The sequence below is a fragment of the Notothenia rossii genome (genome assembly GCF_949606895.1).
Source record: "Notothenia rossii genome assembly, chromosome: 6".
NCBI lineage: Eukaryota > Metazoa > Chordata > Actinopteri > Perciformes > Nototheniidae > Notothenia > Notothenia rossii.
In genome coordinates this window covers 45,836,112-45,852,143 of record NC_136909.1, presented here as the reverse complement: position 1 = coordinate 45,852,143, position 16,032 = coordinate 45,836,112, and the positions used below count along the sequence as shown (strand labels likewise).

General features: G+C 40.7%; 1 protein-coding gene across 1 annotated transcript; it reads right to left on the bottom strand.

Moving 5' to 3' along the window:
* Positions 1-1,107: 1,107 nt before the first annotated feature.
* Positions 1,108-15,575, bottom strand: LOC307042853 (endophilin-B2-like; the record flags this gene model as incomplete). The annotated part of the gene is made up of 9 exons (XM_079687017.1): positions 1,108-2,948; positions 4,138-4,324; positions 5,319-5,333; positions 5,550-5,650; positions 5,861-5,950; positions 11,567-11,590; positions 13,567-13,629; positions 15,226-15,318; positions 15,564-15,575. 9 exons carry the CDS (start codon positions 15,573-15,575, stop codon positions 2,841-2,843), a joined length of 693 nt encoding a protein of 230 aa, XP_079543143.1. The 3' UTR covers positions 1,108-2,840.
* Between the last annotated feature and the right edge of the window lie 457 nt (positions 15,576-16,032).

The following is a 16,032-nucleotide window of genomic DNA, read 5'->3' as shown; positions in this document are numbered from 1 at the left end:
TGAAGGTCCCCCCCCCCCCCCCCCCCCCACACACACACACACACACACACACACCCACACACACACACACACACACACACACACACACACACACACACACACTTGGGGGCGGGCCCACCTGTCACTTTGTATGCATACTAATGTGATTGAAACATTTTTTATTATACACCATAAGGCGCAACAGTGGGGGCTTTTCACACCTGTGAATACACATCACCCCCCTCCTATCGACAGATCTCACACCTACTTGGGATATCACACCTACTTGAGATCTCACACCTCGATCAAAGGGGAGGCGGGATTTAGCTAATTTGCATAATGGGGGGAGGTGTGACCTGTCACTTTTATGCATACTAATGTGATGGAAGCGGGATGAATATTACTACTCACTATTGGAGTGACTTTGATGGTTATTGGACTCAGGATTAATTCATTCTGATTCCCGCTGTATGAAGAAATTAAAGAACGGCGCAAGTGGAGACAATTCACAAAGGGATTAAACTGTTTAAAACACATACTCAAAGTAAACCGGATTTTGCCGATGTGTTTATGTGGATTCAAAAGTCGTAAATAATCTACAAAATGGAGGAGACAGATCTGATCGGAGCAACTGTGACAAATAATCCAACTGAAACCGGCATGGACAATGACTATGTTTTAAAAATGCGCTTATCCAGAAAAGCCTGGTTTGGACACTTTACGGGCAGAAGAAACATTTCTACTAAAGAAATAATTATACATTTCTGTCTTTTTATGCCCTTATTAGCTACTAACTTGACATTTTATAAAAAATAATTAATCAATTATTTTTTATATTTCATTGTAATGTAGAGACAAGGCTTTTAGCAACAATCATGCATTGCCTTACAATTATATGTAAAAAAAAAAAAAAAAAAAAAGTCTAAATATGATATTTGGCCTCAAATCATCTGAGGCCTGGCGCCCCACCTGTGATCTTTGGCGCCCCCCAGGTTGGGAACCACTGCTTTAGGGGCTCCGTAAGGAGGATATTCAGGTGATAAGGTGGGCGGGTGTTACCTTGATTGGTTATTGACTAATGGTTGTTGTGTAATTGTGACATCACAAAGTGGCACAAATGCGATCAGCTCATTTACAGACAGGTTTTTATATAAATGGATCAGGACAAAAGAGAGAGAGAACATAGTGTGTTTTTGGCTGTCAATGACAAATAAATACAGCAGCTGTGAAAGTGAATAGATCCAAGTAAATCTTACTTTTTATTAAGTTCAATACTATCCATTCATTGAACATGGGTAAGTTAGGGGCAATACATATTTTGATATAATATATAATAATAATAATACAATATGAGGTAAACAGACTCATAACAGTCAGTAAAAAACATTTTTGAACAGAAAATGTCTTACAAAATAAATGCAATGAGCACAAAGAGGACACACAAAGCTCAGGTTAATCTAACTTCTTCATTGATGACAGCGAGTTTCACAAACCCTTAAGTTCTGGTGGGTCAAAAGACATGTGCATACGGTGCATGTACACATACCGGATGTCAGATAGCACATCAGATATATGCAAACATTTTGGTGCTGCAGTTCCCACAGACTTCATAAACTCATACACAACAACACATGTCCAGCAGGACAGGCTGCTGTAGCACATGCAGCACTAAGACAGAAGACACTTGTGCAAACAGACAAGGCAGCGACAAAACAGTATCATGGTTAACTCAGAAAACACAAAAGGTGCAAACAAAAATCCCACTCATGCTTAAAAGTAGTTGCAGTCTTGCATGCAGTCGTGTACAAGTGTCAGACATGTTGTTGAGAGAAGCACATTTTTGGCCTTTAGCAGTTCTTTCTCATCATGTTAAGGCAGTTAGGGCAGGGGAGGTCATGTTTATTTTTTTTTTAAAGGTGTTTAAAATTCAAAGGGACATCATCCAGTGCTGTGGAAAGGTGCGCCAGGCACAAAAGAAGTCTAATCAAAACAATAGTGACATGACTCAATGGCTTTAGATAACACAGTTACATTCATCTCAAAAGCAGTTAAGGCAGATCTGTTTTCAAAGAGTTGAGGATGATAGGATGCAAAAAAAACCTGCATGAAAAACGTTATCTGCTGTTAGTGTTGTTCAGCGAGCAGATGTCATTTGCTTTTTCAGGATGCAAAAGATACAAGAAATGCTTTACTGTTCATGTCGTATTGGAAGAACAGGGAGGAACAGAATGTAGTTCTGCAGCAAAGTAGGAAGAAGTGACATCTTTCATTTGCATTTATAAATTAATAATACACCTGGTAGTTTCAGAAAATTTCACAAGGATACACAACACAATAAGGAAGCATCTGTCAACAGTCTGTGTTCTGTCCACTTTTTTTTTCACTTCTTAATGAGGACAAGATAAGACAGGACAAAAGTACATCAGCCCTTTATCAGGAGAATCATGTGTTCAAGTTTGATCCCACTGCTGCTTCTGAAGACAAACTTCATGAGGTCTATGGAGTCACATTCAAATGTTGATGGAAATCCCCCTAATGACCGTACGACAGGTCTACGTGAACTATTGGGATGCACAACAATAAATAGTTAATAAATAAGAAAAGGGAGAAAATCCTCATAATGATCAACCAAACAGATCCAAAAGGAATGTTGATTCTCCTGCACACATTGTAACAATGTCTCCAGTGTGGGGATGGGAGTGTGTGTTTAAACACTTTTTGCTAATGCTTACTGAGGAGTTGTGATGTTTAAATGTACAGGTTGGTGTCAAATGTAATAAGCAAATGAAATACCATGGCTTCAGTCACACATTTATGAGTCAATGGTATGCGTGTAATGTGTGTCAGTGCATCTGTGTTGTTTAGCTGAGGAGCTCCAGGTATGTGACAGGCACTTTTCCTTTCTGGTTTCCTCTCTCTCCAATCAGCCAGTCCGAGTCCATCCCTGGCACTGTATACACTGTGATGAGCTGTAACACAGAGGGCATGGTCACTGATAAGACTTATCTTCAAGGTATATGGCTAGAGCCAAAATAACATGGGAAAGGAGGCCCTAGAACATGGCATTATCAGAAACAAGGAGAACATTTCATTTAAGACAATACATGTGGGGGATGGTAGAGTGCCATGTACTTGTCAGGGTGTTATGATTAAGGCTGCACATTAACCACCATTTGAACAAAATCGCAATACGGACTGGAGCAATACGATACTTGAATATGCTTTAAGAAACAAACTACCTCCATCCCAGCTCTCCAGAGGGTTTCATTTATTTTGTTACTAACAGTGTCGCAGCTCCTCCCTTAAAACAGATGCCTTAGATTGATTATAATAAGGGGAAATAGGAAGGGAATAGGGCCTTTTTTATCAACTAATATTTGTTAGAATTTTTTCTAACAAATATTAGTATTAACACATGAATACTACTGTGCAATATATGTTAACATATATATTTAAGCAGTGGCAAGCCGTGACTTTTATACCTAGGCCCTCTGACCCTCCCCCCCCTTCCCTTTTAAAAAGAAGAGATATTACATCACAGTGTATACTTCAGCGGAGTATCAGTTTGGACACCCATGGTATACAGTCTCTTCAAAAACAGACAGATACATATTCTTTGAATATCGTTTACGTGACTTATCTTTATCTTTATTTATTTATATATTGTTATTATTGAACTATGCTAAGGTTAATTACAACAGGAGATAATGCTGAAACGCAGTTTTCAGTGAGCATGTACAAATAGGTTTAACTACATTATGCCAGCAAATGAAGGAAGTCTGAAGTTTTAGACCATGGTTTGTAGGTTTGTAACTTCATTTTGAATGCAGCATTTACTTTTGAATAATAATATCTCAATAATACTCAAGTCTATAGTGGACTGGTCGATCAATTTATAAACCTTCGTTCAAATTGTACCTGCCTTGCGTGACTACATTGTATCTTCACAAAAGCATGGGTATATGTTGTCAGATCTAAGATAGTAGACTGAGAGTTCCAGTAACCCGGTACACTGGATAATGGGCCACTGTCCCTTCGGCTGCTCTAACACTCCCGGCTGTGGGGCTAATATAAGGATCATCCCTTATCAGCATAGTGACATTTCTGGCTTGTGGCCCTTTTTCAACACATCAGCTGCAGTTGATGATGAAATCTTACCTCGTCAGCTAGAAGGGAGAGCTCGCTGGAGTCAGCAGCATCATAATCATAAAGGACTTTGGCCTTGCGGGTCCCTGTAGCCGGGGCCTGGACTTCCTCTATCTTCAGAGTGTCCGTCTCCAGCGGGCTGCCTTCTGATGCCGGAGCTGAAGGGTGAGTGGAGCTCAGTACAAACGCATTGGGAAGCCTGAGGGGAAGCAGGCGGAGAACATACATACTAGATCAAAAAGAACACAATAATAGTACAAACAGCATCACACAACAGCCGAAAACCAAACATATCTTGAGTTATGCTTCAGTACGTCTACACTGGAACATATGACACCGCAGGCTTAAGAAATGTTAGTCATGCTCCATCAAAACTCAATGCTGACGAGAAAACTTGAGTCCTACACAATTATTACACTATTTCAATTGCAGGACATCTACAGGCCCACAGTGGACTGTGCTGTACTTTATCACCTGCATTAGCAGCAGGAAGGACATTTATAACACATCAGTCTGATATTAGCATCCGAAGACTTTAAGTATCCTGGGGGTGAAAATAGGCTTTGAGACATTTAGAATGAAATCTAATAAAAGTTTAAAAATATAGAATACAAATATTTAAACATCAGAAGTTACAATGTGCATTATACAAATATTCAATAAAATTAAGATATTCATATAAACAAGAAGTTAAAGTAAAATGTCCAATAGAAGGTAGAATAAAACTAGTTAGAATCAAATATTTATATAAAATATATATATTTTATTGAATAGTTTGTCTACATTTTAACCATCATCCGGTGATAACCTTTCCTTCGAGATATTTTATATATTTTGCTCTTGTTGATAAGAGCAGCAAAGGGGCAGTGGAGGAGTGTTGGCAAGAAACAGGCACCAAGTGCAACTCTCTTTTCACTGCCTTATTTGAGAAAACCCCACCTTTTGTGCATTCCCTGCTGGTTTGCTGCAGGTGGGCAAAGATCCTTTTATGGTCAGGAAAATAAGGAACAACTCATTGGCAAAGCCAACAAGGACCTCAATCTCATTCTGTTCCATAATTGGGAAATGATCCTAATGCAATGATTTTCAGTCTCCAGCATATGAATTTGAGAAGCATTGTAAAGCAATTAAATGTGTATCAGAACACAAAACAAACACAAAGAAAGATCACACAGGAGGCGAGCCATACTCACACGTTCTCATCACAACTGACAGCAGGAGGCAATGAGAGGGATTCATCAAGATTTGACCAAACCAAAAATAACAGAATCAGACAACAGTAGAACTGAGGAAGTCCAAGCTGATTCCTTGTTAAGAGTTCTCAGTTATCACACTAGAAGTTGACTGCTTATTTTCATTGTATAAAAATGACTGACCCAGTGAATCCCACAACATTCGTCCGTTTTTTACCATGTGACTCTCACCTGCTCAGCTCTTTCTGTAGTTCTTTCATGTGGAAGTCACACTGCTTATAGTAGGCGGCCTGGGCCTCCACGAACTCATGCAGGCAGCGCAAGTGGTTCACCTGCAGACAGACAACACGTCTCTTATTCACTGTTATTGTGTGTGTGTGTGTGTGTGTGTGTGTGTGTGTGTGTGTGTGTGTGTGTGTGTGTGTGTGTGTGTGTGTGTGTGTGTGTGTGTGTGTGTGTGTGTGTGTGTGTGTGTGTGTGTGTGTGTGTGTGTGTGTGTGTGTGTGTGTGTGTGTGTGTGTGTGTGTGTGTGTCAGACCTACATGTGTACTGCTGATGTCCTCCAGGAGCAGCCGTGTAACCTCTGCTTGGCGATCAAACTCAGTTTGGGCCACTCTGAGCTCATGCTCGGCCTGGGACAGAAGGGAACATATCAGTGACATATTTCCTTCTTTGTTTTTCTTTAAATAATTTCCACATCTCAAGTCTTGATAATGAATAACGAAAGGCTGACAATACAATAATAACCTGATAGGCCTGGTGATTTATATGTGATGAAGTCTCACATTTTTCCATGTCCTATTAGCATAAGAAGATACTCATTTGTGTAATTTACACCAAGGTACATTTATATGAAACATACTGCTGAATTGTTTGTAACTTTGTGTGCAAAACAGAGTAAACCGGAGCTGGATCCATAGGGTGAAAATTAAGGCCTCAGTATGCTTAAACAAATTGCTTCAGAACTGCAATGTGTCAGATGTTTTACAATGTATTAAGTCCCATTAGAGTGTGTCTCATCACCAAAAACAGTTTGTTGTGGATAGCATTTTATAGCACTTTTCCACTGAAATGTGTTCATTTGTTTAAAAGTTGGTTCAACTAGCGACCCAGTTCTGAAACGTACATCTTTTCCTAACTCCAGCTGCTTGAAAGTAGTGATTTACTCTCTCATTGGCTTCCCCTGATGCATATTTCCCCCCAAATATACAGTGGGGAAAAAAAGTATTTAGTCCACCAATTGTGCAAGTTCTCCCACTTAAAAAGATGAGTGAGGCCTGTAATTGTCATCTTAGGTATACCTCAACTATGAGAGACAGAATGAGAAAAAAAATCCAGAAAATCACATTGTCTGATTTTTAAAGAATTTATTTGCAAATTGTGGTGGAAAATAAGTATTTGGTCACCTACAAACAAACAAGATGTCTGGCTCTCACAAACCTGTAACTTCTTCTTTAAGAGCCTCCTCTGTCCTCCACTTGTTAACTGTATTAATGGCACCTGTTTGAACTCGTTATCAGTATAAAAGACACCTGTCCACAACCTCAAACAGTCACACTCCAAACTCCACTATGGCCAAGACCAAAGAGCTGTCAAAGGACACCAGAAACAAAATTGCTGGGATTGCAGGCTGGGAAGACTGAATCTGCAATAGGTAAGCAGCTTGGTGTGAAGAAATCAACTGTGGGAGCAATTATTAGAAAATGGAAGACATACAAGACCACTGATAATCTCCCTCGATTTGGGGCTCCACGCAAGATCTCACCCCGTGGGGTCAAAATGATCACAAGAACGGTGAGCAAAAATCCCAGAACCACACGGGGGGACCTAGTCAATAGCCGCATTCACACCGCAGGACTTTCCCTGGTACTTTGGTTCTTTAGTTCCGTTAGTACCAATAATGTCGCGTTCACACCGCAGAGACTACTCAGTGCCGGGAACTCTTTTGGCCATTTTCAGTCTCTGCTAGAGAGTGGGTACGAACCTGGTGATAAAAGAGTGCCAATTTATATTCTATTTCTATTGGCTGGGCGAATTGCAAACCACGCCCCGTTAGACTCTGAATTATTTTTGTTAGGCAGCCATTTTTTTCCTCGCTACAAAACCACATCCACACCTGAGCGAGTAGTTTTTTGTACTTTAAAGCAGTTATGACCACACGTACTACAACACCGGAGCGGTGGAATGATGAGGAAGTGTCGGCGCTTCTGGCAATTTACTCTGAGGACGGGGTGCAGCAGCTTCTACAGAAAGCAGTTCCCAACTCCAAATGTTTTGAGCAATGTTCGCAAAAGCTACTTGAGCGGAGTGATGCCGTTATTGTTATGTCTTGACTGTGCAATAAAACAAACAAACTGGCGAAGCTTTATTTATTGTGTCCAACCCCAAATTTGCAGAATAGAAGAATGTGAGAGCAGACAGGTGTCGGTGGTTGAATTTATCTACAATGTTGCAACCTTGTGCAGCAATGGCAGGGGCAGAAACACAAGTCTTACACACATAAACACAAGTAATTTATCATGTCATTTGTTTTAGATAAATAAGGGAAAAACACCAAACAACGGTTAATGTCCTTTTCCAAAATCAGCCTGAGGGGGTAATATATAATAAATACATAAAGATAAAGTCCATTGTTATAATGGGGTATTTTATTTGTAAATTACCCTTATAACCCAGCCTCATGGTGCACATGATTCTTTGCTTGGACATTTTGTTTGTTTGAGGTAACATAAAGTAACACGTATCTTAGGAAGATATGAACTTCATCTTGGTGAAGTTTATGCTGAATTCACTATTTAGTAGATAATCATGTGACACTTTATCTTTGCACTATGGTCTGTCTGCTGAGCCTACCTATTATATATATATATATATCATGTACAGCGGGTGGGCTTTATACCCCCTCCCCCGTGTAGTTCTTCGTTTTTTTTTGTACTCGCCGTGAAGTGGTTTTGCGGCCTGCCAGTAAACCCAGGGAAGAAGAAGACGAAGTGACGTCAGCGTAATCTTGCCTCAGGGAAAGTATTGCGGTGTGAATGCGATTGGCACTAGCCCCCTGGCGGATTCAGTGCCGTGGTACTTTAGTACCGGCACTAAAGTACGGCAAGTCCTGCGGTGTGAAAGCGGCTAATGACCTGCAGAGAGCTGGGACCAAAGTAACAAAGGCTACCATCAGTAACACACTACGCCGCCAGGGACTCAAATCCTGCAGTGCCAGACGTGTCCCCCTGCTTAAGCCAGTACATGTCCAGGCCCGTCTGAAGTTTGCTATAGAGCATTTAGATGATCCAGAAGAGGATTGTGAGAATTTCATATGGTCAGATGAAACCATAATAGAACTTTTTGGTAAAAACTCAACTAGACGTGTTTGGAGGAGAAAGAATGCTGAGTTGCATCCAAAGAACACCATACCTACTGTGAAACATGGGGGTGAAAACATCATGCTTTGGGGCTGTTTTTCTGCAAAGGGACCAGGACGACTGATCCGTGTAAAGGAAAGAATGAATGGGGTCATGTATCGTGAGATTTTGATTGAGAACCTCCTTCCATCAGCAAGGGCATTGAAGATGAAACGTGGCTGGGTCTTTCAGCATGACAATGATCCCAAACACACCGCCCGGGCAACGAAGGAGTGGCTTCGTAAGAAGCATTTCAAGCTCCTGGAGTGGCCTAGCCAGTCTCTAGATCTCAACCTCATAGAAAATCTTTGGAGGGAGTTGAAAGTCCGTGTTGCACAGCGACAGCCCCAAAACATCTCTGCTCTAGAGGAGATCTGCATGGAGGAATGGGCCAAAAATACCAGCAACAGTGTGTGAAAACCTTGTGAAGACTTACAGAAAACGTTTGACCTCTGTCATTCCCAACAAAGGGTATATAGCAAAGTACTGAGATGAACTTTTGTTGTTGACCAAATACTTATGTTCCACCATCATTTGCAAATAAATTCTTTAAAAATCAGACAATGTGATTTTCTGGATTTTTTTTTCTCATTTTGTCTCTCATAGTTGGGTTATACCTAGGATGAAAATGACAGGCCTCTCATCTTTTTAAGTGGGAGAACTTGCACAATTGGTGGCTGACTAAATACTTTTTTGCCCCACTGTATATGAAGTAGTGCCGCTCACACTGTTTGGACTTAATATGAGCTTAACTAATTGATGTGTTGGCAGAGGTTGATTCCAAGGAACTCCATATGTGCGCATGGCAGTACGTAGTTGCTAATAGAAAAAGAAAGAAGAGCCAGGCACATTATACGTGTCTTTCAATTATTGGAAGGACATCAAGCAGTTGTCGTTGGTTATGTCAGAAAGATAATGTATTCCTCGAGTTTGCCATTGTGGGAATTGGATTGCTTTTTTCCCAATACGTAGTAACAGGTTATGAAAAATGGGTATGTTACTATGCCAATCTACAGACCAATTGCACAATTTCTCCACATGTTTCCACACTTTCACGGCTTGCCCAATAATTGGTCCAAGTGTTTGCATACAGTCATATGGCGACATGGCAGCCAATCTTTTATAAATTAATCGTGGAGGTCGTAAGCTAACAACGAATACACCATTTGACGATTTACATGACGGAAATGACTCCAAAACAATCGCATATCGTTTACCCGATATTCACGAAACGCTGTTTACACATTGCTATTATGATGGCACACATATTTTAAATGGTTTTTCATTAGCCCCGCCCCCCACAAAAATGACAATTTTGAAAGATGGCCGTTTTTCATGCATTTTGAGCACATTTTTGCACACTGCTCTTAGGGAAATGATCGGAAAAATTCCAGTCCAGGACTAGTTCAGCCCATATCCACAGCCATACTGAATTGGGAGTAAAAAAGTTGCTAGTTCAATCGGGGCGGTCGTAAGCTAACAAAGAATATACAATTTTTGCCGATTTACACATTGCAAATTACTCCAAACTACTCGCATATGGTTGTTCCAATATGCACGAGACGTTGTATACACATTGCTCTTATGATTGCGGACATCTTTCAAATTGCCTTCCATTTGGCCCGGCCCTCAGAAATTCTGCCATTTTGAAGAATATGCAGTTTCCACGCCTTTTCTTCACATTTTTGCAAAGGACTCCTAGGGAAATGGCCGGAAAATTTCCATTCCAGGCCAAGTTCAGCCCATATCCAATGCGATGCTATATTGCGAAGGAATAGTCAGTCGCTCGAACAGGGAGCTCACGGGCTAGAATGTACAATTTTCCAACATTTAAATGTCAGATAAGCTACTCTGCCTTCCACATCATCTGTCTCACCAAAATGTCAACTGTTTATTTGTAGATATCTACTAAAGCATACAAATAAAGTGTGTAATGTCAGCCTGTTACTTATATTATTGAGTGAAATATATTATACACACTGTTCTGCTTTCTGCACTGGCCTCAGCAGCTGTTCTCACTGTAAATGTCGGCTCACAATTAAAGCAGTTGTATTAAAAACATACATAGCCTAATATCCAGAGGAGATGCGTTTATTGAGTAAACAAAACGGTAAAGGGCAGAAAGTCTGCACAACCCACTGTACCACACGCCACGGTTACTGCTCCTCCAAACAGCCTCCGCCATAATCGATTCTCGACGAGCATTTAGAGAAATTCGATTTCCTGGGAGGCGGCGCGCCCACATCCGTTTCCGGGTCGGAGGACCTGGGAGTCCGGAACGCCAACATTTGAGAAATGACAAACGGCTCATTTCGGAGGACTCACGCGCGTCTGCTTGACGCCGGGACGAACGGCGACCCTCCCCGACAGGCGCTCGGAAGCGAAGGCCCGCCCACAACTGCGTGCACGTCTGTGACCGCAGTTTTAATTATTATTATTATTAAATATCAGATGTATAGCATATCATGTCACATGTATGTTTGTTTAATGCTGTGTAGAAATATGTGTGGTTGCATTCTAGCCACTTTTCAATTTCAACACTGCTGCTTCTATGAAACATTTTAGTTGAGCAACCACAGTTCATGAACTGTGGTTGCACAACTAAAATGCCCAGCCTCTGATGTGAGAGCCTCTGATGTGAGGGCCTCTGGTTCCTGGTGCTGCCTGGCAGAGTGTCGGTGCCGCTGTTTTGCCTTGGTGCAAAAGTGAAATCAGTGTGGCCAATTAAAGGTACAAGCAGTTTTGTTTTTAGAGATGGATGGACTAAATACCGCAGGAGCACACTGAGGCCTGAAGCCAGGAGACTGGGAATCTAAACCAAGTTCACTTTCACAACATTCATGTACTTACTTTTTCCACTTCCTCACTCCAGAGCTGAGAGGCCAAAGCATACAAAAAAAGAAGAAGAGAAAAACAGAAGTCATAACAAGGATATTTGTTTTATTCCCAGAAGCCTCTCTCATTACTGGTAGGCTACCCCTCGATTCCACCGGGTCCGTCTGCGTCGCGTCACGGCTGCGCCGCGGTTTTGGTCCAGCCTCCTCCGGCGTCATACCCTACCGGGGGCGTTTTAGGAGCGTTTCAGGAGCATTTCAGAAGCGGAGCGTCTTGCCTGCCGGCTCGCAGTTTTTGTTGATTTGGGCATATTTCCTGGACAGGCTACTTTGTACAGACAAAGTTAATAATACTTGTAATATTCCAGTTATAAATGACATAAATCAAAGATGTGTTGCTGTATTTTACTGGTAAAAAAATGCATTCATCATCATAATTATTCTATATATATAATTTACACAGTGCCTGTAAACCGGAGGAGAAAGCTGGCATCCTCCTACTTGAAAGACTAAGGAGGGATAGGGTCTGCAAATTAGTTTGTTTTGGGGATGGGCCGGATGCTCTGACCGGTCCACTTGTTGAGACTTGAATCCTATTTTGAGCGGAGCCCAGCGCCGACACGCTTCTGGGACGCTTCTGAGCCGTAACGCGGCGCGTCTGGTGGAATAGCACCCATTGACTAGAGTGGCCGCAATCTTTGCGAACGTCGCGGCGCAACCGTAACGCAACGCAACGCAGACGGTCCCGGTGGAATCTAGGGGTAATATGTCTTTAGAATGTATTCTGATAGTCAATAAAGACAAACAATGCTTTTGGATTAACGCTGTATTTCGCCTGATATTTACACTGAAATATCATTTTGCCACTACTTTACTTATTTGGAGATTAATTTGTTTCAACGAGAAAGGGGTTATTTAGATGATTAAGTTATGAAATGCTCCAACCAGCTGCTGCTCTCTGTTTTCTGTTTGCGTCTGTGCTAAACAAAATATCTTTAATGGTCACATATTTAGTTTGAAAGGCTGAGTTGCTATGGGTGACACCTAGTTGTGGTGTACACTGCGAGTCAATTTAGGATGAGTGAATCCCCCACACTAATTATACAACTATTTGAGTAAGAGGGATTGTTACGGTAACTTGCACTTAGTCATAATATTTACAGCTCCATGTTCCTCAAGAGGCTGAGAGATCAGTGCCAGGGCAGTGTACATTGGCTAGTTGTGGTCCAGATGAGAGAAATAGAAGGGGGATCAAGACAAATAGAAACAGAAGGAGACAGTGAAGAATTAAAGGAATTGGAGGGTGATGAATAACAAAAAATAAAATGATATATTATTATAAATATAAGTGTTACACCAAAAACAGCAGCTTCAGTGTGAGGTTTCAAAATTCTTTACTGACAATTGTTTGTCTTTAGATTAGAGCTTCACCACTAGATCTGGTGAAGCATCAACCAAAATATAACTTGATATGTCAAACTAGTTTTGGGTTAACCTGCAAATGTGACGATCGGTATGAATCTTTGTCATATTTTTTTAAATGACGTTCTTATGGACAATATGTGCGAGTGTGTGGTATACTGACTACAACTGCTAATCTCTGCATAGGAGTAGAGGAGGAGCATAGTAGGTCATTATATACAGCATATTTCATTTAACCCAAAACACACTTCCTTTAACCCTCCTACTCCCATGGCAGATTCTCTGTCTTGTTTTGTTTTTGGTTAATGAACGACATCCTTCTGCTCTGCTAGACGATTGCTGTGGAGGGTTGGCCAACATTTAGCATTCCTGCATAAATCAGATGTTACACAGAGGTCAGGATTGTAACTCTGAGGTTACCACATCCGGACCATGAACAGTAATAAAGCACTGATTCAGAGCCATTTACAATAAGTGAATGCAGATGTACAGTACTGAAGGATTTTTGAAAGCACTCTGTTTCTGAATGTGCACATTGATCCTGAAGTGGATTCATTATTCTAAAAGGATTATTTTACAATAATCACTCCTTACCGCAGATGCACTGGCAGAAAGCACATAGTTTCGGGGTCTGGTCTCCTGAAAATCTGGAGCCGTCTGCAGAAACAGTAAGGGATTCAAAACTACTGTGTTATCAGTTTATACATTGGACCACACTTTGGCGCATGATATGAATCGAGAAATGCAGAAAAAAAGAACAATCAGAAAGCTCAGTAGAATTAAAACAATGATCTTGGTGAGTTACACTCTAAGATGACATGGAACAGTATACGATCTGTGCATTAGTAACACTGGGTGGATTTCAGTTTTTACAGAATATTCATACAAAAGTGAATCATTTAATATCATCATATTGTATGATATGAGTGTAAAGTCATTTATGCAGTCCATCTCTTAAATAGAAGTCAGAAAGTCTCGCAAAGATGACTTTAATTTGATTTTTCTCTTTAATTTAAAACTGTTAAATACAAGCTTTCCAATTTGTTCTTGATTTAGAAATTCAAAGCCGTGGGGGCGGTTGCATACCTGTTAATACCTGACAGCACATTTTAACATTGGGTGTGTCTGAAATCATAAAAGAAAGGTGCAGAGAAATGATGCAACACAACTGTGTAAACATTCGCACCAGTGAAACTAGTGACTAATCTGTCCGGTTCACTGACTTGACTCAGACACTGCAAACAGGTCTTGTTTCTATTTTTAGACTTAAGCAGTGCTTTGTCATGCACATGCTAACATGCATAAACGTAGCAAAAGTCTGACTGTGGCAGTGGCCAAAATGTTTGACTTTGCTATGGTCATTCTGAAAACAGAACTGCTAATACAAGTCAGACTTTTCTAGTTTTCATAGAACAAAGTAAAAATGGGAAGAAAATTATGAATTATAATCTTCTTTTCTTGGCATATGGCTTGGTTTCTGCCTGAGCAGTAGAAACAAAGCTTAAACCTCAAATAGAATGTTGTGCAGGATTCATTACAATGTGTAAGGAACCCAAACTCCTTGCTGCTGTGGCTGGAGGTGCTGCACAGCCACCTGCTGGACACACCATGTAGTATGTGTGTTCTCAGTCTGAAGACTTGTGAGGGCCCAGAATGACTCAAAGTGCTTTTTCGTCTTTCAAAGTGGGGCTGTATTGGACAGTCCTCCACAGTCAGTACCTCTTTGCTCTGTATTGGCTTTATTTGCACCTTCTGTCTTTTTTGTTTATTGACCAGATTTGATTATATTTCTCTCACAGATGCCTTCAAACTTAACCTGCCATATTTTATTCACAGCAGCAATATAAAGAACTGTTCAGAAAATATATTTCTATTAAAGTTACATTTGATAGTCATAGAGACTATAAGTGAATAATTTTCCAATAATGAAGTAACATTTTCTTCAATAAGTTTAAAGCTTTTTCTGCAAAGTGTCAACTTCAGGCCGAAGTTGTTTTTCCAGTCCATTGCTTTTTTTTTTACCGATGATTAATATTTTTTTGTCACCAATAAATGCATGGAATAAATAACTAATTCAGAGCAAGTGAGAAAAGAAAAACAACCCAACATGTGCATCACACTGAAAGACCTTAAAACCACATTTAATACTCACTTCCCCGTCACACTGCAAAGGTTATGAACACAGAGTCATGGTTAATGCCAGCAACACTTTCAGTACATTTTAAAAGGGGATGTGGCTGCCCGAGGACTCACCGCAGACCTGGCCTCAGCCGCCTTGGCCTTCTTCAGACGGGTCTTACAGGAATCAAGGTCCAAGCGCAGATTTTCCAGAAGACGCCGTTCTTTCTGAAATACACACAATAACACAGTGAGAAAATACTGTCCACCGGGGGTCAGCACGAGTAAAGCAGCCATGTTGACCTTCCCCACCCCACCCCTGGTGGCCACGTTCAAATTTGACAGGAATAAGGTTTTGCACCTGTGGAACTCTTTACTTTGTCTCAAACTGGTTTTCTATACCCTTGGTAAAAAATAAAATAATGGAAACAAAAATATAAATCCAGATTCAACCTCTGCCAGGCTATTGTTACCAACTCTTCCATGGTTCAGACCCAAATAACAGTATTGATGTCTGGTGGGGACCCCGAACTTCTCAAAGATACTTTTTAGAAATGTATTATAAAAGCCCATCCTCATAACTCAACATGACTACTTCAATCACTTTAAAATGATATAATCAGTGGGTAGACATGGTCAAGATGATCATTTTGCCAATCATATTAGTATTTAGTGTCTAAAGTGCTTTAATGTTCAAAAAGCTCTTTCTTTTTTCTCATCCTCATGTCTACATGCATTTAGGCATGGAAACATGGTGAAGAGGACCTGGGGCTCATTTATAAAACTTTGCATAGAAGTCACGTGAAAAGATGGCGTCGAAGGAACAAAGGAAGTGCTTACTCAAAAAATATTCTGATATACAAAACAGTGTGGACGCGTGTCCTCCACGGTTTGGTTTCCCTTTATAAATCACTATCAACTCGAAAAGCGGCGCAGCTTTTG